Source organism: Cucurbita maxima, unplaced genomic scaffold (assembly GCF_002738345.1).
Source record: "Cucurbita maxima cultivar Rimu unplaced genomic scaffold, Cmax_1.0 Cma_Scf00001, whole genome shotgun sequence".
Lineage (NCBI taxonomy): Eukaryota > Viridiplantae > Streptophyta > Magnoliopsida > Cucurbitales > Cucurbitaceae > Cucurbita > Cucurbita maxima.
The window spans coordinates 5,093,899-5,117,022 of NW_019272017.1; the positions used below are offsets into that span (position 1 = coordinate 5,093,899).

Below are 23,124 nucleotides of genomic sequence, written 5' to 3' on the forward strand. Positions count from 1 at the left end.
TTAAATTGAAATAGTTTTATTTTTAAACGAAAGTAAAATGAGTTATAAACTCTATTAACATAATTAAAATAATTGAAACTATTAACTAATGAGAAAATGTGCATTAACAAATTTAACTCGAAAACCATACGATGAAATGTTCATCGTTTGATAATTATTGAGAAGTTAAATCCAAGCTAAGACATTAAGCATGAGACATTCGTTTAGAGATACTCTTAACCTTATATAAGATTCCATCTTCGTTGACATTCTTGACAAATGAATCGGACACACAGATTTGTAGGTGTCCCGGGGTCCGAAACTACAAAAAAAAAAAAAAAAAACAGTTCATTCTTTTTTTAATACATTATCTAATTGAATTGTTGTTCCAAAAATTTATTACCTTTGACATATTGATCAATCTCTTCTTCGAGCACTCTGTAATTTCGAAAGTCACCGACCTAATCCCAATAAATAAAGAAACAAATATTCTTAATTTTACATACCTAATCCCAATAGATTCTTTGGAGTGATACATACCACAAACACCAAATTTTCATTAGGATGAACCAAAAATCGCAAAAAGTCATGAATCTTAATTTCTTGTTTATTTCCATACTGATCCTCTAGCAAGCACCCTATAAACATCCATAAAAACTAAGTTAAGTAAACTTAAATATGGAGGTCGATATTCAAACGGAGCTATCAGCACTTTCTAGCCACAAATTGATTACATAATAGATACGTACCTATTACTCGACGCTCTTGAGGGATGAGACTAAACAAAGACTGCAAATTTGTATTATGCCAAATAATTGCATCATTCTCTTGCAGAACCCTATGCTGATCACTAAGCACCTCACCTGCATTCATTACTCGTATTAAGCCAGCCAGTTAATTAGAATCCATTCATAGGATCAACAGTCCGACAATACAGAAGAGAAAATCTTACGCAACATTTCTCGAAATGAATCAACATCCCAAAAGGCTCGAGGAGAATAAATTTGAAGATAGCCTTGACCCCCTAGATTAATATAGAGACCGCCTAATCTGCCTAAAAAATTCAAAAGGCTCGTAAAAATCACATCCACTACCTGCATATCACATCGACAGCGACAACAACAATTTCTTTTAATTAACAAAACCTTAAACAAAACAAACACAAACACAAAAATTTAGGTCATCCACTTACATGTCTGTAAGTAGAATCCAAATGTTCTACTGGGTTGTCATTCATGGGAGGGATAGCCTGAAGAACAAAGGAAGAAAATAAAAGATAATTATAATTGACTTATAATAATCATGTTTAAAAATGGATAAATGAAAAGATTTAGAAACCCAATAATCAGGAAGAACATGGCGAATATTATGAAAAATAAAAAATGCTTTTGGATGATCGATGTGATCATTAGAGCCACTCCCTTCTTCCATAATCAAGCTTAAATCAACATCTTTTTTTCTTTTCTTTTTTTTTCTAATTTAACCAAATATTTTATAGACAAAAATAAATTAACCCGAAAAATCTTAACTATTTAAATATATATATATTTTTAATCCTTCAAAATCTAAAATGTAGTTAAGATTTGAAGAATGTTCACCAAATTAGATTAAAAAAAAAAGGTGATTTTCGAGGATTAAAAGTGGTTTTTTTTTTAAAATATATATATATATATATATATATATATATAAGTAAATAAAAAATAGTTGGATAATTGAATTAATTTTTTTAATTAATAGAATATGTATTTAATCAAATAAATTTTTTATTTAAAATAATTTTTAAAAAATGTAAAAAGGGTATCTTTGTAATTTTAATTTTTTTTTTTTTTTTTAAACTAGTTAAAACATTTTGAGTGAATCTAAGTTGAATCAAATAATAAGGGAGCTTATCCGCAATGTCGGAAATGAATTAAAAGCTCAAATTTTTGGACTTCAAAAGCATAAATTTAGAACCCTAAATCCGAGTTACCAAAATGCCCTTTTAAAGCTCAAGAATTTGAGAGTATATCCTATGTTGGTGCCTCTTCAATTCCCCGTTGTTTTTCCCAGAAGTGGAGAGAGAGACCTAGAGAGAGAAGTCACCATTTAAGACCCCATGTACATTGGTGTTCGTTAAAACCTTCCTCACTTTACCCTTTACAAACCCTAGATCTTATAAATCCAAATTTCCCTTTACAAACCCTACGCCACTGAGTTTTCACTGTGCGTTGTTCACAAGCACAGTCTAAAAGAGCTTTTTGTCAAACCCCATTTTGCAGATCTGATTCAATTGGGGTCGCGGCTAAATTCTTCTGTAGCTCGTTATCGAATTGTCAGAATTTGTGTTCTTGATTGATCGGTTGTGGTAATCTTCTTGGATTTATGTCGGAATAGTCATTTGATTATAACCCAGTTGGATGTTCTTTTCGTTTGTGCATTATCGACTTTTGTCGATGATTGATGGGTAGTGATGATTTTAAGCAATTCGTGTGACATTTATGTTTATGATCTCTAATTCAGAATTTGGACTGCGTTTTTGTTTGCTTTTAATGAAAATTCATTCTTACTGTTTTTTTTATTGGATCTCAGATTTGAGGATATACTACTGTATATGCGGTTTTAGTGTTTTATCTGGCTAGAAGATTCTCATGGCTATGCCATCGGGAAATGTGGGCGTACCGGATAAAGTATCGTTTCAGAGTGGTGGTGGCGGTGGAGTTGCGGTGAGTGGTGGCGGTGGCGAGATCCATCAACACCACCCCCGCCCCTGGTTTCCTGATGAGCGTGATGGGTTTATCTCATGGTTGCGAAGTGAATTTGCTGCTGCGAATGCAATGATTGATGCCCTTTGCCATCACTTGCGTGCTGTGGGAGAGCCTGGGGAGTATGATGTGGTTATTGGGTGTATACAGCAGCGGCGGTGTAATTGGACGCCCGTGATTCATATGCAACAGTACTTTTCAGTGGCAGACGTGAGCTATTCCCTTCAGCAGGTCATTTCAAGGAGGCAACAGAGGTATATCGATCCCGTAAAAGTGGGGCCGAAGTTCTATAGGAGACCTGGGCCAGGGTTTAAGCAGCAGCAGCAGCAGCAGCAGGGCCATAGGATTGAAGCCACAGTCAAGGAAGAGATGGTCACTTGTGCAGAGTCATGTAATGGTGGGAATTCTTCAAGTTTTGTAGGCTCTAGGAAGGTGGAGCAAGTAAGTAATACGTGCGAGGAAAGTAAAGCATCGGGGGAGGACGAAAATTTGAACGACAAAGATTCAGGGTCAGCTGAGGACAGAAAAGGTATCATTTCTTAATAGTGTGTGAAATTTATTATAGGGATAAATTAAGTTTATCCTGAACCTCTGCAAGTTTAGGACCTATACAACATTTCTTAAAAGGATCTATAGACACAGGCTTTGAAATTCCGGGGACCAAGTTTTTTATTTCATCTTAGTTTTGTTTAAATTATAATTCCACTTTACTTTTGGTATTTTTTCCTAATTTTATTTTACTGCTTTTATGCTACTCGTTATATGGGTTGTCAACGATCGACATTTTCTGTTTAACGTATGGTATGACTTTGAGTGTTATACATGACCTCTTTAAAATAAAAGAATGCAGTTGTTTACTCATCTTATCGTCTAATAATTTAGGGAAAGGTATAAATAGTATTACATATTTTGTAATAACCCAAGCCTAGCGTTAGCAGATATTGTCCTCTTTGGGCTTCCCCTCAAGGTTTTTAAAACGCGTCTGCTAGGGAGAGGTTTTCACACCCTTATAAAGAATTTTTCATTCTCCTCTCCAATCGATATTCGGGGACTAGCGTCCTTGCTGGCACTCGTTCCCTTCTCCAATCAATGTGGGACTCCCCAATCCACCCCCTTTGAGGCCCAACATCCTTGTTGGCACACCGCCTCGTGTTCACCCCCATTCGGAGCTCAGCCTCCTCGCTGACACATCGCCCAGTGTTTGGCTTTGATACCATTTGTAACAGCCCAAGCCCACTGCTAACATATATTGTCCTCTTTGGTTTTTCCCTTTCGAGCTTTCCCTCAAGGTTTTTAAAACGCATCGGCTAGAGAGAGGTTTTCATACTCTTATAAAGAATGTTTTGTTCCTTCCCCAACCGATGTGGGATCTCTCATATTTGGTGTTAACTGTTCAAGACATTGCCCTGTTGTGTATCGATTAAGAAAATTTATAACAAAAAGGGATTAATTTATCGATTGTATGATCTGTTTGTGTGTCTTTTGGGTTACGTTGTAATCTATTTTCCTTCTATTAGATTTTAAGGAGTTTATTTTATTGTATGAAATGTTTTATATATGCATGGGTTATAACGGTAAGTATCTCTTGGACAAAAATTAAAGACCAAAATAGGAGTGATGGATAATATTATAGAAAAGGCGAGGATAGTGCTTTTCTTAACCCCAAAAATCTTTGTTGTGTTGCACATATGGTTGATATGCTTGGATGCGATAAGCTTCGAAAAGTCCTTTCTAAGGTAATGAAAATGACCATGCTTTCATTCACTTTGATTTTAGTTCTACTTTACATTTTGTACCACAGTGCATTTCTAATGACATGTTTCTTATATTTCTATTTCATTCCCAGAGAATTGAATTACTTCAAATATGAATATTCATCATTGACAAACTTGCACTGAATTATGACAAACTTGCTTGTTGGTTAGATACTCATGGGAAGGACCAAGGTAATAGCAAACCGAAGTGTGCAGAACATTTAGAAGATAATGCAAGTAATAAAGAATCTCATGTTGAACCTACTGACGATGGATGTTCTTCAAGTAATAGAAGTGAGTATTGTCTCTTTAATCATTGCAGCTTTATCCTACTTTTTGTAATGAAAGTTTTGAAATATTTTTTATTATAATTATGTTATCGACCAAATCTTTCCCCAGATAAGGAGTTGCAATCTGTTCAAAGCCAGAATGGAAAGCAGTATGCTGCGACAACCCCGAGAACCTTTGTTGCCAATGAGATGCTTGATGGAAAGATGGTATAACTTTTTAGTTTTATCCTATAATTTTGTTCTTGGATTCCTTGTTGTGAGATTCTTCGAAGGAAAAAATGTTACGTAGCTCGACATGGTAGACTGATTGACTTCAAATTCAGGTTAATGTGATGGATGGATTGAAATTGTTCGAAGATTTTTTGGACGATGCTGAGGTTTCAAAGCTTCTTTCATTGGTGAACGATTTGAGAGCTTCTGGAAAGAGGGGGCAATTTCAAGGTAAGTTCTTGTTCTTTTTAACTCAGTTCAATAAACCTCTACTCAATAAAGATTGTGATTTCATGAGTTTCTGGATATGAAATTTCACACCCAATGGCGTTTGGCTAGGGAATAGTTCTTAGTGAGAGGTTTCTATGAGACTTCACCCCATCACTCCCAATGACGGCTTGTTTAATCAACTCCAAATTCGAAAGGTGCTACCCAATCATCCCTTTGAGATATAGAGCTCCAATCAATTCGAGTACGAACAAAAGGTTTAAGAAGCCACTTTTAGCCGTAGAGATATAGATCTCCTACTTAATAAGCTTCCCTTCATCTTGAACCAAGGGCACAATTGTGTTCCTACTTCTTCTGTCACTAGCCACCCTGTGGAAGAAGGTAGCGTTGCAATCTTCTTCCTTACCCCAATCAACCTCGACCTTTCCCCCCCGCTGCAAGTTTTTTCCAATCCAACTATCTCACTTGGCGTTTCGAGAGTCAACCGAGCAACTCTTTACTTCCTCTTCATCAATCACATTAATCTCTGAAGGAATCTTTTGTTTCTTAATTCTAGTGTCTTCTTTAAATAACATTATGTTTTAAATTGGCTCAATAGATCCTGAGTTCATGTATGAAATTTGATTTTTTTTCATCTATTCCTTGTAGTACACAAAATTTATAATATAATATTTTTCTGTTGCATGAAATCAGGTTCGACATATGTGGTCTCAAAAAGACCCATGAAGGGACATGGGAGAGAGATGATCCAACTAGGCTTTCCCATTGCAGATCATCCTCATGATGATGACAACTCTTCAGGGCTCTCAAAAGGCATTTGCCATTATCTTTCATTTTAGATTGTCGTTTCTAAATTTTAGTTTTTGTTTGATGGGGTTTTTTAGATATTCATTTTTAGTGAACTTTACAGATCGAAGAATAGAATCCATCCCGTCGTTGCTTCAAGATCTCATCGATCGCTTGGTTGGAGAGCAAATGATGTCAGTGAAACCAGATTCCTGCATCATTGACTTTTATAACGAGGTCGCTAACTGCGTTATTGTTTTCAGCAGGCTTTGATTATTACATGTTCTAGACTAATGTTCTTGTTGGATGAAATCCACAGGGTGATCATTCTCAGCCTCATGTCTGGCCACCATGGTTTGGGCGGCCCGTTGGTGTCCTCCTTTTGACTGAATGTGAAATGACCTTTGGTAGAGTAATTGGTACAGACCATTCTGGCAACTATAAAGGGGCTATGAAGCTGTCTCTTGCACCCGGGTAATTGTTCTATCCTTTTATCCTCTTCCTGATGCGTGCCTTCTTAATTTACTGTTGATCATCGTCTTCCGGATCTGTACCGATTTTTTCATGTTTTGGAACACAGAACCCTTCTTGTTGTGGAAGGAAAATCTGCAGATTTTGCTAAGCATGCAATTCCCGCCATCCGCAAGCAACGTATACTTGTTACCTTGACCAAATCACAACCAAAAAGAGCTGTACCCTCTGATGGGCAACGCACATCTTTGAATGTAGGTCCATTTGCCAGTTGGGGTCCTCCATCTGTTAGATCGCCGAACCCTCGCCTTTCCCCTGGACAGAAGCACTACGCTTCAGTTCCATCAACAGGGGTTCTACCAGCGCCACCCATTCGTCCCCAAATGCCGCCACCAAATGGCATCCCACCCCTAATTGTCTCTCCCGTAGCATCACCTATGCCGTTCCCTCCTCCTGTGCCGATCCCAACTGGTCCACCCACATGGCCTACTGCACATCCAAGGCATCCTCCACCGCGCCTCCCTGTTCCAGGTACTGGAGTATTCCTTCCCCCTCCAGGTTCTTCTAGTGCTCCATCTCCAGCTCCTCAACAGTTGCCAAACTCCACTGTTGAGACGGGTTCCCTTTCAGAAAAGGAGAACGGTTCGACAAAATCTGATCATAATGCAGGTGCTTCTCAAGGAGAAAAATCAGAAGCAAAGCCTCAAAGACAAGAATGCAATGGAAGTGAGAGTGAAAAAGTGAGGGAGGAAGAGCAGCAGGAGCAGCAAGAACAAAGTGAGAATCTGCAGGCCCAACATGCAGGAGATGGAGCAGTTTAGAGAGAAGAAGATACATTACTTAAGAGAAAAGAGAGAAGAAAACCAGGTAGGCTGCGGAGTTGAATGAGTTACAACAAGCAAAATGTAGAGAGCGGCAACATTGAAGACCGATGATTATCACACACTAAACACTACTACTACTACTATTACTACTACTACTACTACTACTACCAAGGAGAACAAGGGGAGTTCTCTTTCAAAATCCCTTTTTTTGTTCTAAAGAATTTCATGCCATATGGAACTTTGGATCTTACTTGTCATCTTTTTTAAAAAGAGATTTTTTAGGGAATTCTTTTTTGGGTTTAAACAGTTGAAAAAAAGGAAAAAAAAAAAAAACTAACCTCTTGAGTTATCTTCCCCCCCCCCCCCCCCCNCCCCCCCCCCCCCCTCTCATATGAAATTTATCAGTTCTAGACCTTGGCCTCTCTTGTTGATTAGATAGTGATGCATTCAGATGAACTGCTCTTTAACGTAATTTTAAATGGTCGCCCTTCATTTCTTATATTATTATAATAAATTGGTTATATACTACAAAATTCATAGAATGAATGTATTTTTTTAAGCCTTAAGAGGGAAAGTTCAAGCCTCAGCCCCTGATTTGAGAAAATATTAGACATGATTTCGTCGAACGGTTTATTTTTCATCCTAAAAATTCAAATATAGTCCGAAGAAGAATTTAAAAAAATACTGTGCATAAATTAGGTGTTGTGGCATTAATGATGAAATGATTTAAATAAATAGAAATAAAGGTAGGTTCCTTATTATCCAAAAAATGGGAAGTATCATGTTTTAAAAACGAGGTGCTATCTCATCTTTCTCCTTCATGCACCACAGCTTTGCATCGGGAACAAATCAAAACCGGTAATTTTATTTCTCCCTTTTTTTTTTTTTTTTTTTTTTTTTTGTTAAGTATTAGGAGTGTGATTTTAATTTTTTAACTTTTCATGGATTTATTGTTATTCTTTTTTTATCGGAAATAATTTATTTTTGTTTTTTCAAAAAGTAGAGAGGTAAAACCCTAAAAAAGAAAAAGAAAATCATTTCATCTTTCTTTTCTACACCCCTGCAATCAGTGTTGAGACGCCGAACACTGAATGATCTCAGATTTTATTACCCATCATTGTCCATAGATCTTGGATTTGCGAGCGCTTTCTTTGTGAGTAATCCTCACTTGTTCATTTCTTTTTTTCCCTATTTCTTATATGTTTGTGTGACTTGCTTGATCAACATGGTTTAATTGAATGCCACTTTAAATGGATTATCTGAGTAGTGCATGTTGAGTGATGCTTTTTTTTGGTGATGATTAAGCTTTTGACGTCGGGCATGGTGTTCATGTTTGGAGCATATCCGTGTGGTTATTGGGATAACTGTATGGTCCACATTCCAACCGTGCATTCTTATGACTTGGCTATTTTTGTTCCTTCCTGAATCTGATGTTTTGTTGGAGTGTGGATATTTTCATATAAATTATGAATTTGATGGGCATGAAGAGAAGAAACGAAGATATAATTTGGAATGTGTGTGGTTACTAATTTCTTGGCTTGTAAATGGAGCTACAGGCACCAAAATGATATTTCTTGTACATTGGGTGTTGTTCAAGGAATTCCTTATAGGGGGGTTGTAGTCATGTCTGTTAATTTATAATGATTTTGAAAATTTTAACTATTGGAAGTATGGATTCTTGAAGTTCGTAGATGAGTTCCTATGAGAGTTTTAATCCCAATACGAAAAAAAGAAAAGAAATGTTCCGTTTGTGTATTGACTTCCCTTATTTTGGATCCAATTTTTGGCTGAGCATTTTAAAAACATTGTTTCAAACCTGAATGTAATGATTTTTAGGGGTATACATATTCCAAACTTGCACCAAATCCATTAAGGATAACCACATTGAATAATTTTCCTGTTGTTGTCTGCCTATGCAGTTCTGTTGAAGCCATCATTTTTTTGCGCAACATGGTAGCTATTACTCCATCTTCTGCTTCTTTTTGTCTGCCCAAACGTTCGCTGTTCTCTAAAACGTCAAAAACCACTCGTATAACTGGCCCATCTGCGCTATCACGTATTATTTATTTATTTGTTTTATTGGTCTCCGATGTATTAGTCTCTGACTGTTGTGGATATGATTTTATTGCTGCTTCTTTTCTTGCAGATAGTCTCTTTGTGGCCAAGAATCCAAAAGCATTTGTCGTGAATGCCTCAATTTCAGTCACTGAATCAAATTCAAGGACTTCAAGTTTGAACAAGAAGACCCTGAATCCAATCATTGTCATTGACAATTATGATAGCTTCACCTACAATCTTTGTCAGGTAGAGTTCTACGGAATTTATTTTTGAGAGTACTAAATGTGGCTAACTCTTATTCTTATTTGGCTTTTGCCAGTTTAGAATGTATAACTCCACTGGCCTTTTTTTTATTTTATTTTTTATTTGTTTGTTGTGTGTGCAATAGTCAATTACTGGTCGTGTACAAGGAATATGTTGAACCTGTGTTGATCTCTAAACTGAGTTCCTAAATCCTTCCTAACAATGAATACATTGGATAAAACATCAATCAATTAACCTGCTTATTCTACTTTTTTTGGTGTAAAAATTTGGTTCCTAACTACAACTTCAATTCTTTATTATCAAATTGGAGAAATCTTTTATAATCCCTTTGAATGAGACTTATCTTTTGTACCATTTTATTTAATCAATGAATTTTTTTTAATCCCAAAAAATCAGCAGCAACAACAAATATGTTGGAGGAAAACAAACCAGTTAACCTGTTTCTGGAATAATTATTTTAATTATGTTCTAAAATGGCTAATTTTGAATGAGCATTTTTCTATAACAACAATAATCTTATTATTAATTTTTTAAACACTACGTAACATGTGGGGTGGTGAAATTCAAACATATAATCTCTCAAAGGAAACAGTGATGCTTTTACCATGGGGTGGGTAGAACTTATAACCTCTTGGAGGAAGTAGTAATGTCTGAACCATTGATAACCTACAGCCTCTTATTAAGTATTGTAATGTGGAATATTAATTCTTTCTTAGTATTTAAGGAATTGGTGAAAATTCTGTACCATATTTTTAATGCTCAACTAGAGGAAGTATGTGCACTTAAATTCACAAGATTTTGCGCTAAGTATCAAATCAATTGATGACGGATCACTATTTTCCATTCTGCTGTATTTCATAAACTTCGTATGATGAAGTGGTAAGACTATGAAAGTTGGTTTGCTAAGTCTTTAACCTTATCCATTGGGCACTTCTTAAATCTTTATTACTATGTTATTTGCATCCAGATTATTTAGTTCATTCATCAGAGAAAATGATACTATGTACTAGTTCTGTTTGATTTGCTAATATTAGTCCAGTGTTTTTGTGAGCATGCCTAGGTGCATTATTGGATAATATTCTTACCTTTTCCAAGTCTCTTATTTTAGCACTATTAGTAAAAAAACTGAAAGGTAGAATCAGTGGCGACAAAGGAATTCTTCACCAACCTTAGACTTGACAACCTTTCCTGGGGCCTACCTTGGAATTCTTTTGGGTGCAACCCAAAGGCTATCTCCTTTTGTAATTCGGTTCTAAAACATTTGAGTAGAGTATAAATAGACAGAAGCACACAACTACATCTTTATAGTACAACTATAGGAAGTAAAAATATTCGATAGTTTACATCAAGATATAGCTTGGTAAACAACATTATCCAAAAGTTTTGTGTAGGTATATGTCTTTTCTGCAAATACTCTCTGATTTCTTTCTTTCCACAGATTCCAAAAGAAAGTCATGATGAAGTTTTTTCATAATAGGGCTTTTGCATTCTTGAAAGGGTGGTACGTTAAGGCCATATCCAAAAATTCCTTTGCCTCCCTAGGAAATGTGAGATTTGCAGTATGTGGGAGAGCAAAAAATTATATACGTGGAAGTAAATTATATATCAAAATGAATAACTCTTTAGGGAACAAAAAACTATAGTTTAATATATTTGACCATAATTTGCAGTATATGGGAGAGCTGGGATGTTTTTTTGAGGTCTATCGAAATGATGATTTGACTGTGGATGAGTTACGAAGGTATCACTGGCCTATTCATGCTTTTTACATCATTCAGTTAGCAGACATTTTCAAAGACATCGAGTGTAATGATTTGTATTGTATGAATTATAATGTTCTGAACTCTATGCTATTCTTATAGGAAGAATCCACGAGGAATTCTAATATCCCCTGGGCCAGGTTAGGATTTCCTCGAGTAATCTGTTGATGCTTATTGAAATTTGTCAATAATATAGTCTGAGACTATCATTGCTTCTATGATATCCTCTTCTGCAGGGGCACCTCAGGATTCTGGGATCTCGTTGCAAACTGTTTTTGAACTTGGACCTACTGTTCCTCTATTTGGTGTCTGCATGGGTTTGCAGTGCATTGGAGAGGCTTTTGGAGGTTAAATCCTAATTTGAGAATTTTTACCATCTGACTTTGTGGTTCCCGTGTTTTTTTTCATGATCCACCCTGTTTAATTTTGAGTTGTAAAATAAGAGGTGACATTATTTTCTGTTTCATGCAATGTTCCTAACATTGTGGACCTTGTGACATCTCAGGGAAAATTGTGCGTTCCCCATATGGTGTTGTGCATGGAAAAAGTTCTCCTGTTTACTATGATGAGAAGGGCGAGGAAGGGCTTTTATCTGGGTTATCAAAGTATGTTCTTAACATTGGTTTTATATTTTGCACATTTGAATGCATCGCATTTTGTTATCCAAGTATGTACTGCCTACTGATGGTGTTTTCATTGCAAATATATTAGTCCTTTCACTGCTGGTCGATATCATAGCCTGGTCATTGACAAGGAAACTTTTCCCGATGATGAGCTGGAAGTTACAGCATGGACTGAAGATGGATTGATAATGGCCGTTCGCCACAAGAAATACAAACATTTACAGGTAAGATTTGTTTCCCTCTGTTCATCAACAATTAAAGCTGCTATTCGTTGAGGTTCCAAGCTACTTTTTAAGAGTAAAAAGTATTGTTTAGCTCCAAACAAGAAGTAAAGAAATTAGCAAGAAAGCATAAAATGTGGAACAAATTTTAACTTCCCAAGATTTCTGAATGTTTTCCTTTTTGTAAGTCATACCTTTTCCTCTAATTTAAGATTTTAAAGATCCAAGAAATGATAAGTGGTCAAAAAACACATTTCTATTTTCCTTTCTAGAACACAGACAAATAATTGCCAAACGGTTTTGGTTTTCTTCGTTAAAGAATTAGAAAAATAAAAGAAAAATGATCTTACTAGAATAGAAGGATGTATCTGTTCTACAGTTTCTACAACTGTGTCCATACATTCTAAGAAATCAAGAACAAAAATGGTCAACAAGAAAAAAAGAAATAAGGGACGTTAACGTTCTTGTATTTCGATGGCAAAATACTCGTAAATAGAATCTATATTTTAGTTGTTGAGCAACAGTTGCATTTGTGAACAAGAAATGACCTTGTATATGATGATATTTGGTGGATCTCTGTGGATACTAAAGAAAATGGTTGTTTGAATCATGTTGCAGGGAGTTCAGTTCCACCCAGAAAGTATTATAACGAACGAGGGAATGTCCATCGTTCGCAACTTCGTAAAATTGATAGAGAGGAGGGAGATGGAGGTCGAGCTTCATTCGTGAGGTTCAATTTCTCAGCCTGAGACTTTCTTCATCTCTTAACCTGTTAAACCTTTCTACTATAGCCATTGGATTGTTGTGTCGCTTCAACTTATAAGTGGCTGATATGAGCTTAAGTTCAAGTGACCAAGTTGTTTAGTGACTCTACTATAAAGTCGAATAAACTTGTTCTCTTAAATTATAAGTTTGTTGAATTTTAAGTTTGAAATAGGTGAAAAAAAAAATGAAATAAAGCCCACAAGAGTGGCAGGACACCACACAACTTTTGATACTAAGCTCATGGCCCGATCTATGAGCTTGAAGTTCATTGGATCATGATTTGGGTCATTGCCCAAAACAGATAGAAAATGGTGAGTTTTAAGTATTTAAAAGTAAGACCTAAAGCATATTATTATGACAAAAACCAAACAGGGGGGAAGGGAAGATTGATTATATGAATGCGACCCACATTGAATATTAATTAAAGACATGTTTGGAGGGTTGGTATGGGCATTTCAAGAGCTTTGATCTAACTTTGCTTATAATTTTATAGCCAAAATGGTAAGATTATTAATTCAATCAAGACATGGGTAGTTGAGGCCTTCTTTAACACCCACATGTCCATGCATTTTCATATATTCAAACTTTTGCATTAATGCCTTTTAATTCTGTGTATTCGAAATGTATGTTCATTCACCTATTCAATCATTTAAATTTGACAAGACTATTTCATTTTTCAATTTTAAAATAATTAATAATAATTATTGTGTTCGTGTAATTTGGATTGATTTATGGAAAGACCGTTCGAGTATAGTTTAGTAGTTTCACGTTCGAGTATAGTTTAGTAGTTTCACGTTCGAGTATAGTTTAGTAGTTTCGACATTCGAGTATAGCTTAGTAGTTTCGACTGATGATGGAAAGTAGATAGCTCTCTTGAGGGTTATTTTTCTAGTCGGACCCCTCTTCTTCATTTAGTTTTTATTACTAGTATGATTGAATTTGTTTCACTCATTTATGTTTCCGTGATGACTTGATAATTTTTAGTGTTAGAAATCAAGGATCGTTCTTATTTTTTGTAGAAGTTTTGACCCCTCTTCATTTAGTTTTTATTGGCCTCTCTTGAATTGTTTTAAACGGTTCCCACAAACCAACCTGCCTTCTTTTAGCATGTTTTGTTTTTACTCGCATATTTTTTAAGAAAATTTTCAAAAAATCACCCACTATAAAATTGCTCAAAGCTAAGCACCACTTTAGATTTTATATGATTGAACCATTAAAAAGCAAGCAATATACACCACATTGGTATAGCCGTCAATCTTTTATGTATTTCACATCCATCCTATCCTTAGAATCACTTTCATTCAAATGTGATCTTAGTTCATTCATGTATCATCTTTTACTCGAGTGTCATATTCGATCATGTTTTCTTTCCTATTTCAATTATATTTATGAACTTTTAAGTCTTGACAATTTTTAAGATGAAGTATTTTTAGAAGTTTTTCTACACATAATAGTCATGACATGCACGTAGAATAGATCCTATTGTTTCTATATAAGTGAACTTACTAGTGAAACACTTGTAAACTAGGTTGAAGGTCTTGCTCGAGTTTCACTAGGAAATGTTGGAGGGTTCATGTGGCTAGTAGCAAACGACGAGATAAATATTGTAATAATTCAAACCTATCACTAGCCGATATTATCCGCTTTGATCTGTTACATATCAATGTCAAACTCAGTTTTAAAACACATATAGTAAGAGAGGTTTCCATATCTTTATAAATAATGTTTTTTTACTCTCTTCCACGTTGAATCTAACACATATCAAAAGAGAAATAGCGTGAAGCTGGACAAAAAGAAATACAAGCTGCGACTTAGCCGCAACATCGGGTGCTGTGGGTGGTTAGATCCATCGAAGCAGAGAGAATTGGGTGGCTGATGCCCATATCAAAGCGAGAGAGAGAGAGAGAGACGAGCACAGGAAGATGCGAGCCGAGGTAGGAGATTTGGACGGCAGTACTTATCTCTGCCAACTGAGAAAGCCATAATGATATGTTTTGAAAGCCTGCGAAGCTGCAGAAATCAAAATTTGGACTATAAAAACGGGGCTTCAAAACATAACAAACATTAGTTTTTGTGTACTAACGATAAAGGTATTAGTGCAACTTTTAAAAGTTCATAGGTATTATAAAAACGAGCAATTAAAAGCCCCTGAGAGTGGAGAGTGTGTGGGCATGGGCATAAGAATGCATGTGTGGCCCAACCAAGGGCTGTGAATTCTCTTTCGAGAGCTTGCATTTAAGGAGGCATCAGAGATGGGACTTCGTGGGAATAATCAATCATATTAGTCCCCACTGCCCTTCAACCTCCAGCTCAGCCTACGTTTAAACGCCTTGAATCAATCATGACAGGTGTTACGGTCATATTTGTCCAAGGCATGTTGTCTATGGCTGCATGCCATATGTCTCGGTCTTGCTTGTTCAGAACACGTTATTCATATTTGCATGCCTGTTCCAAAAGTCATCGACATTCGAATTTCTTATGACTGACTTGTTCACTTGGTTAAAACAAGTATTGCACGATCGCTTTGCCGCTATTGCAAGAATACGATTGTGACAACAGGCATGTAACAACTGTCTTATTTTTTTGAAAAAAAAAAAAAGTAGTCATGATATGCATGTAGTAACCGTCAAGTATGCCTTTTAAAAGATAATGAATGATGTCATTGTGTTTGTTATAATAACGAGAATTATTACCATTTCATGAAAATAGGTTAGTTGCTTAATAAGATTAGATGCTTAAGTCCGACATCTCAAACATGCGTTGCAAACCAATCAACATCGACCCAAGCCTCACATGATTGCATCCACCCAACTACTCGATTCGACCCCTATTGAACTAGTTAGCACCTCAGATGTACAGTTTGAGCCTACCAGACGGTTCAATGCATCCAAATAGTCCGTTCACACGAAATTAAATTTAAAAAACTTAGCAATATGACCACGAGGGAGAGTGGCGATATGGTTATTTTATTTATTTATTTATTTTTGTGAATTTGAACGTGAAATTATTACAAATATAGTGTTTAATTAGTTAATGTGTGGATTATATTACATAGTTTTGGAGCTTTTATTTTAGCATATTCTTTAAATTTGGTATATTTTTTGAATAAAAATATTTTAAAATATTTGTAGGAAATATTTAAATATAGTTTAATTGCATCCAAGACACTCCCTAATATTAATAAATATTTAATTATTTCCAATTATATTAATTAAGAATCACATGAATATTTCTTGCTTGGAAGCATTTTATTATATAATAACATACTATGTACTAAACTATACATATTTCATGCAAAAAGTATAAGATTCGAAAAGTACGTAATTAATTAAAATATAATTAATCCAAATTAAAAAAAAAAAAAAAAAAAAAAAAAAAAAAAAAAAAACATGACGACAAANTTTAATAAGAACACATGTGACCATGTTTGCATGCAAACTTTCATATCTTCATCGATTCCTCTTCCAACCAACCAAATTTAAAACCAAATTAAACTATAACGCTATTTTCAAAAACTCAGTCCTCATATTTTATGCTATTTCATTTTAATCCACAATTTCAATTCTTATATAATTTTATAAATTTTTATTAAAATAATAATTTAGTCTCTATATTTTTAGTTTTATAACAATTTAGTCCTTAAACTTCGCTATTAATAAAAATTTGTCCCAATACTTTTAATTTTGTAAAAAAAAAAATTAATATAACTCAATGTAAGGAACTGTTAAAACATAAAATTAAAAATTATTTTTGTAAAAATTTAGCATTTAAACCTCAATGGTAATAATCCCTAAATTATTGATAATTTAAAGAAACCCTAGTTACATGGGCATTTTTTTTTTTTTTTTTTACATATATTCTTAAAAATTGCTAGACTAAACTCGTAATTTTACGTGATTAAAAAAAGTTAAAAAGTAAAAAGTAAAAAATGGTAAATGTGTTGGGTGTGAAGAAACCATTATTACTGCTAGTCAAAGGGTAAGATAGCAAAATCAGAGATGAAAAAAAATTGAGAAGTGGAAAGTAACATGAAAAAGGAAACACTAAATAATTGAACAAAAAAAAGATTAAATTATTATTAAGTTTTTTATTTTATTTTTTAATTCCAATGTATTAAATTATTATTTCTTTTTATTTCCTCATTTATTTATTGAATTCTCCGGAGACAGTGGCTATTAATACTCCAGACCCACACCACCTCCTTCCAAACCAACTTCCACATTTTAATTTAATTATTCCTTTTTCAAAAATATTAAATCAAACCAGTAGTTACCACATTCATTTTAAAACTAATTTCTTCATTTTTTTTACATACATACATACATATATATATATATATATATATATATATATATATATATATATATATATATATATATATATATATATATATATGACTACGTTCAAGAGTTGGAACTTTAAACTTTCTTAAACTTTTGTTTGAAATAAAATAAAATAAATATATATATAAAAGAAGGTTCTCAAGAATCAAAGGGAGGGTCAGAAATCATGTGGGTTAGACCCATGATATAAGGAGAACACATACCAAACTTTTATGTCTCTCTCTCTCTCTCTCTCTCTCTCTCTCTCTCTTCTGTTCTTTGTAGTGTTCGCCATTTTTTCTTCCATTTCCCAACTCTTCTAAGTCGCTGAGAACCCATCAAGAAAAGGCCAACCTTTTTGTTTTTCAGGGTGTTGGTGGGTGTGTGGCAATGAGAGTGAGTGTAGAGAGAGGAAGAAACGGCGGTAATGGAACCAAACGGCACGCGGGAGGAGCAGTCGTCGCCGCCGCAATTTTCTTCATTTGTCTTATTTTCGTGCTCTCTCGGATGACACTCTCCTCCGCCGCCGTTAGAGGTGTTAACGTCCCCACGTTAACAAAATCCGCCACTCTTCACCGGAAGACCCACGTTTTCGAAACGGAGGAGCTCTTTAAACCACCGGCCGGTTTCAAAATCCACGCTGACGTTGCGGACATTGTATACGAGGATGATAAACGGGTGGTCCATACCGGCCCAAATCCGCTTCACAATTAGGCCCAATAAGGCCCAACAACAACCCCCTCCCCATCTGTTTATTCTGCTACAGATCAGTTTCCTCTGTAAGAGAAGCTTTCAATTTTTTTCTTAATTATTTAGAAATTTAAAGAGAAATAAGATCATTAGGCTAGCCTTTTTTAATATTTAAAAAAACAAAAAGGGAAATTTAATTATGAAAAAACCCCAAAACAAAAAAGGCTAGTGATAATGCTCTTGTTTCTTCTTATAATCCTCCGGTGTTTTTTTTTTTCTTCTTGTTGGCTATTGTATCTGTTTCAATCGTATTTGTAGTTATTTCTTGTCCTTTTTCTCTTATACTTTCGAGTCTTACAAATTTAAATATTGTATCTGTTTGGGAAACGATATTATTATCTAACGAATCGATTAAATCCTCCCTCCAACAAATAGTTGAACTAAAAACAAACACAAATCCGAGCCATTACATTCAAATGGGTTGAAATTTAAATTCGAATTCTAAAATAATTGTGGTTTCTTCTTTTGTGTAATTGGTTAACTCCTTATTGTCACACGAGAATCATAATGAACATGTAGGGTCCCGAACCTGTAGTTGAATCAACTATAATGTGGGCTTTGTCAATATAGGCAATTCAAAACTAGAGGCTAGTTGGCAACTCCTTAAAAGTACCCATAAGCTATCCTTATAGCATAAACATGAACGGAGGAGCGACCATGTGCATGAATCAACTATTGAGTTACATAGGTGACCCTGTCAATCTAGATGATTCACCGACAACCTTTTAATAGTTTCCACCTATGAAACACAATAAGAACCCTATTAATCTAGACGAGTCTCCAGACAAGTCTCCGTGCTTAAAAGTAGAATACGAGAGCAAGTATATTATGAATTTTAGTTTTCAATTGAGATGGAACACCGAGGCGAGGTAAGTATGAACTTTTCTACTTTTTTTTAATTTTAAAATTGATACATTTTACTAAGAGACTTTAAAATGTTGAATTTTATGATGTGATAGAAAAGAAAATTGCTTAAATAGGCATAGGGAATTAAAAAAAAAAAAATAGTGAAAGCCCAAGGCATTTTGGTCATTTTGTTTTTTTCCTTTTAATTTGTAGTGAAATCCTTAGCAGAAATTGCCCATAGTAAATATTATTGGATTTATTAGAATGTCTCTCGCGAATAGTTATAGTTAGACGTTAAAATGAAATTGAGTGTACTACTTAATTAGTGTTATATTTCCTAAGTATATTGGTCACTATCAATGCTTAGGATTTAGAATACAAATTCGACACCTAATGATGCAAAAATTCCCTTAAATCTCTTGTGACAAGATCAAGTTTCTTACTCTTCATTTCTAAGAGCGAAAACTATCCCCTAAGATTAACCCGAGTCATTTCAGCATATTTTACCCTTACTCACATGCATCCCAAATAAATTTTTCAGAGAACACCCAACATTAAATTACTCTATAGTCTCAATTCATTCATGTATTCCTCCTTTACTTAGGTGTCACGTACCTAAATTATTATTATTATTTTTTAAATAAGTCTATCATTAATATATGTAGGTGACTATTATATATGAGAATTAAATATAACTCATTGATACACCTACTTACATGTTAAGGGCATATTATCCAAAAGAGTTTGAAAATTTTGTAATTACTTGGAGAGAAGGGGTGTGGGTGTGGGTGTGGCGTCGTTGTCACTATGGATTGGCAAAGCGTGTGGAGATTTCATCACCACCACCACCATCATCATCATCACTTCCAGCATTGAATTCAATTGAATTGGGGTTCTCAGTGTAAAAACAAGGGCAGGGACATGTCCACAGCTCCATCAAAGCCAGCTACCATTTTCTTTCTTTCAAAAAAATATCATCAACAATCAACAATTTCTTGCCCAACAAAACCATTATGACTCACAAAGGAACCCTCCTTCACTTCTTCATCTACCACCACTCTTTATTATTGTTCTTGTCATCCTCATCATCACCCCCACTTGTTCTCTCTACCGTCTTGGATTCTTCCAAGTCTTATGACATGTATTTAAATCAATGAGTTGGGACCTAAATCTTATACCTTTAATTCTATATCATATTCAACATTTGCATTCATGACCCTAACCAAGAATACTACTCTAATTCACTATTGAAGACTAGGAGCGTTGTGGTGTCAGCAAACCAAAGAAACTTTACTCTTGTTTGGTACTCGTCAAACTCATACTCTCATGCCTAAGTCAGCTAGAGTTTGTGTTAAAAAGTAGCGAGTATTAGTGTAGTGTAACATAATCGGTACGTGAGACTCCTTTTCCCTTTTATAATTAGTGTGATCCTCACAATCTCAAATTCTTAAAGTTGAACTATCCTTGGATTGATTACCTAGCTCGACTTTGAGTGGGTTACCCTACTAGGCTCAACCATAGGAGCCTTGAACTAATTGATTTGAACTAGAAACTTTCTCTCTTTTAGTATCGATATGTAAAATATAATGAATTTTGCTCAAATAATGTATTCATATATTTTTATCTATCAACAATAAATTACTCCACTATTAACTCGAGGTTGCACTCTTGTATTGTATGGCATGTTATGTCTTTAGATATAATCACATTAGGTATAAAGTTGATCATTAAAGAGTAGGCAAACCTACTACTAGATAAAAAGTATGTTTTATTCCTATGAAGACATCTTATACTCCAACAACTATAATGAATCCACTCATGAACAATTATTTTATGATCAATCATAATCTTGCCGTTGAGTTGAGTGGTATAAAATTTAAATGGATCAACTTATGTCTAAAGGCACATCACCCCTACTACGAAGATACCATTTGGAATTGAATCTAGAGGGCTTGAAAAGCAGGGCAACCTACAGAGAACCTGCAGGCTCTTCAGAGCCACCGAAACTGCTCTACCCTTTAATGCCTCAGTCCTCTCTTGATTCCAATGAGATTAAGAAAGAATAAACCCTAAAGGGGAAGATGGAAGATTAGAATTCTTAGTTTCAGCGTAGAGGATGGTAACAGGCTATTTATAGCCAATGGCCAGGCCATGGTTTACGAGGAGCATGACCGTGTGCGTGTGGCAACACACAACGTGACGTCTTTGTAATGAGAACGTTAATCTTGTCATTAGATCGGGCAAACGGTGCTGGCCAAGGCAGTAATTTTGGATCTCAATTTGCACCAAAAATTAGGGGAAACTAAGCTTTGTCTGATAAAAAAGAATTAAGCTTCCTCTCTCAACTCAACTAGGGAACCAAGTTCCAAAGCATCCTCATTTATTCCAATTCAGAAAATACCAAAGAGCACCAGCTCCGGGTGTACTCTTATGAAGAACAGTAAAAGGCTATCATATCAATCCTCCAAAACCTAGATAAAGATACAAACAAAGAAAATGATACCCACACTCCAAAAATAACTAGAAACTGTATGACAAAAGGAAATCCAACCAACCTATAATTCCTTAGCATCTTGGATACAGAAGGGTATTTCTTAGACAATCGTAACAAACAGAAACAATCATCAATAGCCAGAAGAACTCAATTTATACTATGGAAGCCAATTGTTAAATCAACCAAAAAGAGGAGCAATATAAACCAGCGCTCCTGCACTTGCTGCAGTTCATTCAATCAATAATTGTTCCATTACCTTGATATACCAAATTAGATTTGTATCTGTGATCAGATAATAGATTTATTCATTCCTACACGAATACTAGCATACAATTTTGATTTCAACTAAAATTCATAGAATAAATCGGTTTGACTATGGTGGCAAAACAGGTGTATCTCAATCACCACAATCAGCATGCTCAACTACAGCTTCATGTTTTAAGACAAGTGAATCAACGATCAAATGGAAAAGTATTAATTAAGTAAACCAATAGCCTTAAAGTGAATCATAACCAATTTCAACTGAGAAATATTCTTCAGCCGATAAACTAATAATCGCAGAGATTTTTAAGAGCGCCATTTCTAACTTCATCTAGCTTTCAATGAAACATCCTACCGAATATATCAGTATACACACACATGAATCCACTGATCAAATGGCATACTTCAAACAATTTTCAACGAGTGAATTGACGACGGAATAACAAATAGACAAGAAACATGGCCTTATACCCTATGTTAGGAACCCCTGGTTTTGGAAGGACTAATTTGAAATCATTTCTAGGGTTTGGAATGTATTAAAAAAATATATACAGAATTCGAAATCACAAATGATTTGAAATCTTGTTTTGATTGAAAAAGAAAAAATCCATAAAAAATCGGTCAGATTTGGTTTGATTTGAAATCAAAATTAGCCTAGTTCCTTTTCGTTTATTTAACATAACATATAATAAAAATATAGTAAACGAAAGTGATTAACGAAGACGATCTATGTATTTGTGGACAAAAAGGAGTGGATAATAATGATCATGCGAGAGTAGAAAAGGAATTGCTCACCGGAGATTTCGAGAGGGAGAGAAATAGAGAAGCTTACCAGAGATTGAGTGATGACTGCCGCGGCGGCGGGAAAGTTTTTGGAATCACATAAATGGGCTGGTTTGTTGGGCATAGTATATATAATATAAAGAATCTGGGCCGTGAGTATTGGGCTCAGTATTTTTTATGCTTTTGGGCTGTGTTGGGTTACATCATAGACCCAATTCAATTGATTAGGGTGTCAACATTTTTAATTTAAGCAAGATTAAATAATTAATACAATCTATTCACATTATTTTTTAATAAACAAATGTTAATACGTAGAGCATTAATTAAGGTTAACTCAAACTGAACCCAAATAAATTAATAATTCAACTCAAATTGTACCGTTAAAAAACATCATCTCAATTATGTTATTTCTAGTACTTAATTATTAATTTATTTTAAGGTTATATAATTTGGCACGTGTTTTTTTAAATTGTTTGTGAATTTTACGGTATAAATATAAAATTAAAAGAGCAAAAAGAAAAGAAATGATAGTGATGTCATCATTCATATTGATGCTTGTGTTATCATTAAACGGACACTTGATCCGAGATAATATACTTGGAATTGACTCGAAGCAATTATGAATGTTATCCCAACCCCAATCAATTAAATTAAATTAAATTAAATTAAATTAAACCGACACTAAACTATGATT

The 23,124-nt window shown here is 34.7% G+C and overlaps 3 protein-coding genes and 1 long non-coding RNA gene across 8 annotated transcripts; 2 read left to right on the top strand and 2 right to left on the bottom strand.

Annotated features, from left to right (window-relative positions):
* Window positions 1-111: 111 nt before the first annotated feature.
* On the bottom strand, window positions 112-1,410 carry LOC111486913. The gene is made up of 7 exons (XM_023134082.1): window positions 1,318-1,410; window positions 1,172-1,228; window positions 932-1,073; window positions 729-842; window positions 520-617; window positions 383-440; window positions 112-301 (listed from the first exon to the last, which is right to left on the bottom strand). Exons 1-7 carry the CDS (start codon window positions 1,408-1,410, stop codon window positions 222-224), a joined length of 642 nt encoding a protein of 213 aa, XP_022989850.1. The 3' UTR covers window positions 112-221.
* Window positions 1,411-2,033: 623 nt separating this feature from the next.
* On the top strand, window positions 2,034-7,600 carry LOC111484609. Its single transcript, XM_023131304.1, has 9 exons — window positions 2,034-2,323; window positions 2,548-3,249; window positions 4,646-4,768; window positions 4,874-4,971; window positions 5,088-5,205; window positions 5,896-6,015; window positions 6,113-6,225; window positions 6,308-6,462; window positions 6,569-7,600. Exons 2-9 carry the CDS (start codon window positions 2,607-2,609, stop codon window positions 7,278-7,280), a joined length of 2,082 nt encoding a protein of 693 aa, XP_022987072.1. The 5' UTR covers window positions 2,034-2,323; window positions 2,548-2,606; the 3' UTR covers window positions 7,281-7,600.
* Window positions 7,601-8,048: 448 nt separating this feature from the next.
* LOC111486873 (anthranilate synthase beta subunit 2, chloroplastic-like) lies at window positions 8,049-13,119 on the top strand. Of its 5 annotated transcripts, XM_023134060.1 has the most exons (10): window positions 8,296-8,436; window positions 8,589-8,649; window positions 9,203-9,339; window positions 9,430-9,587; window positions 11,276-11,346; window positions 11,468-11,505; window positions 11,602-11,712; window positions 11,871-11,970; window positions 12,077-12,212; window positions 12,828-13,119. In XM_023134060.1, exons 3-10 carry the CDS (start codon window positions 9,234-9,236, stop codon window positions 12,936-12,938), a joined length of 831 nt encoding a protein of 276 aa, XP_022989828.1. In that variant the 5' UTR covers window positions 8,296-8,436; window positions 8,589-8,649; window positions 9,203-9,233; the 3' UTR covers window positions 12,939-13,119. The 5 variants fall into 5 exon arrangements, with proteins under 5 accessions (XP_022989797.1, XP_022989812.1, XP_022989828.1 ...); XM_023134029.1 differs by lacking the exons at window positions 8,296-8,436; window positions 8,589-8,649 and adding an exon at window positions 8,049-8,141; XM_023134044.1 differs by lacking the exon at window positions 8,589-8,649 and having other exon boundaries at window positions 8,295-8,432.
* A 6,453-nt stretch (window positions 13,120-19,572) lies between these two features.
* LOC111489160 lies at window positions 19,573-22,522 on the bottom strand. The gene is made up of 2 exons (XR_002719331.1): window positions 22,480-22,522; window positions 19,573-21,668 (listed from the first exon to the last, which is right to left on the bottom strand). It is a non-coding gene; the product is annotated as an uncharacterized LOC111489160 (long non-coding RNA).
* Between the last annotated feature and the right edge of the window lie 602 nt (window positions 22,523-23,124).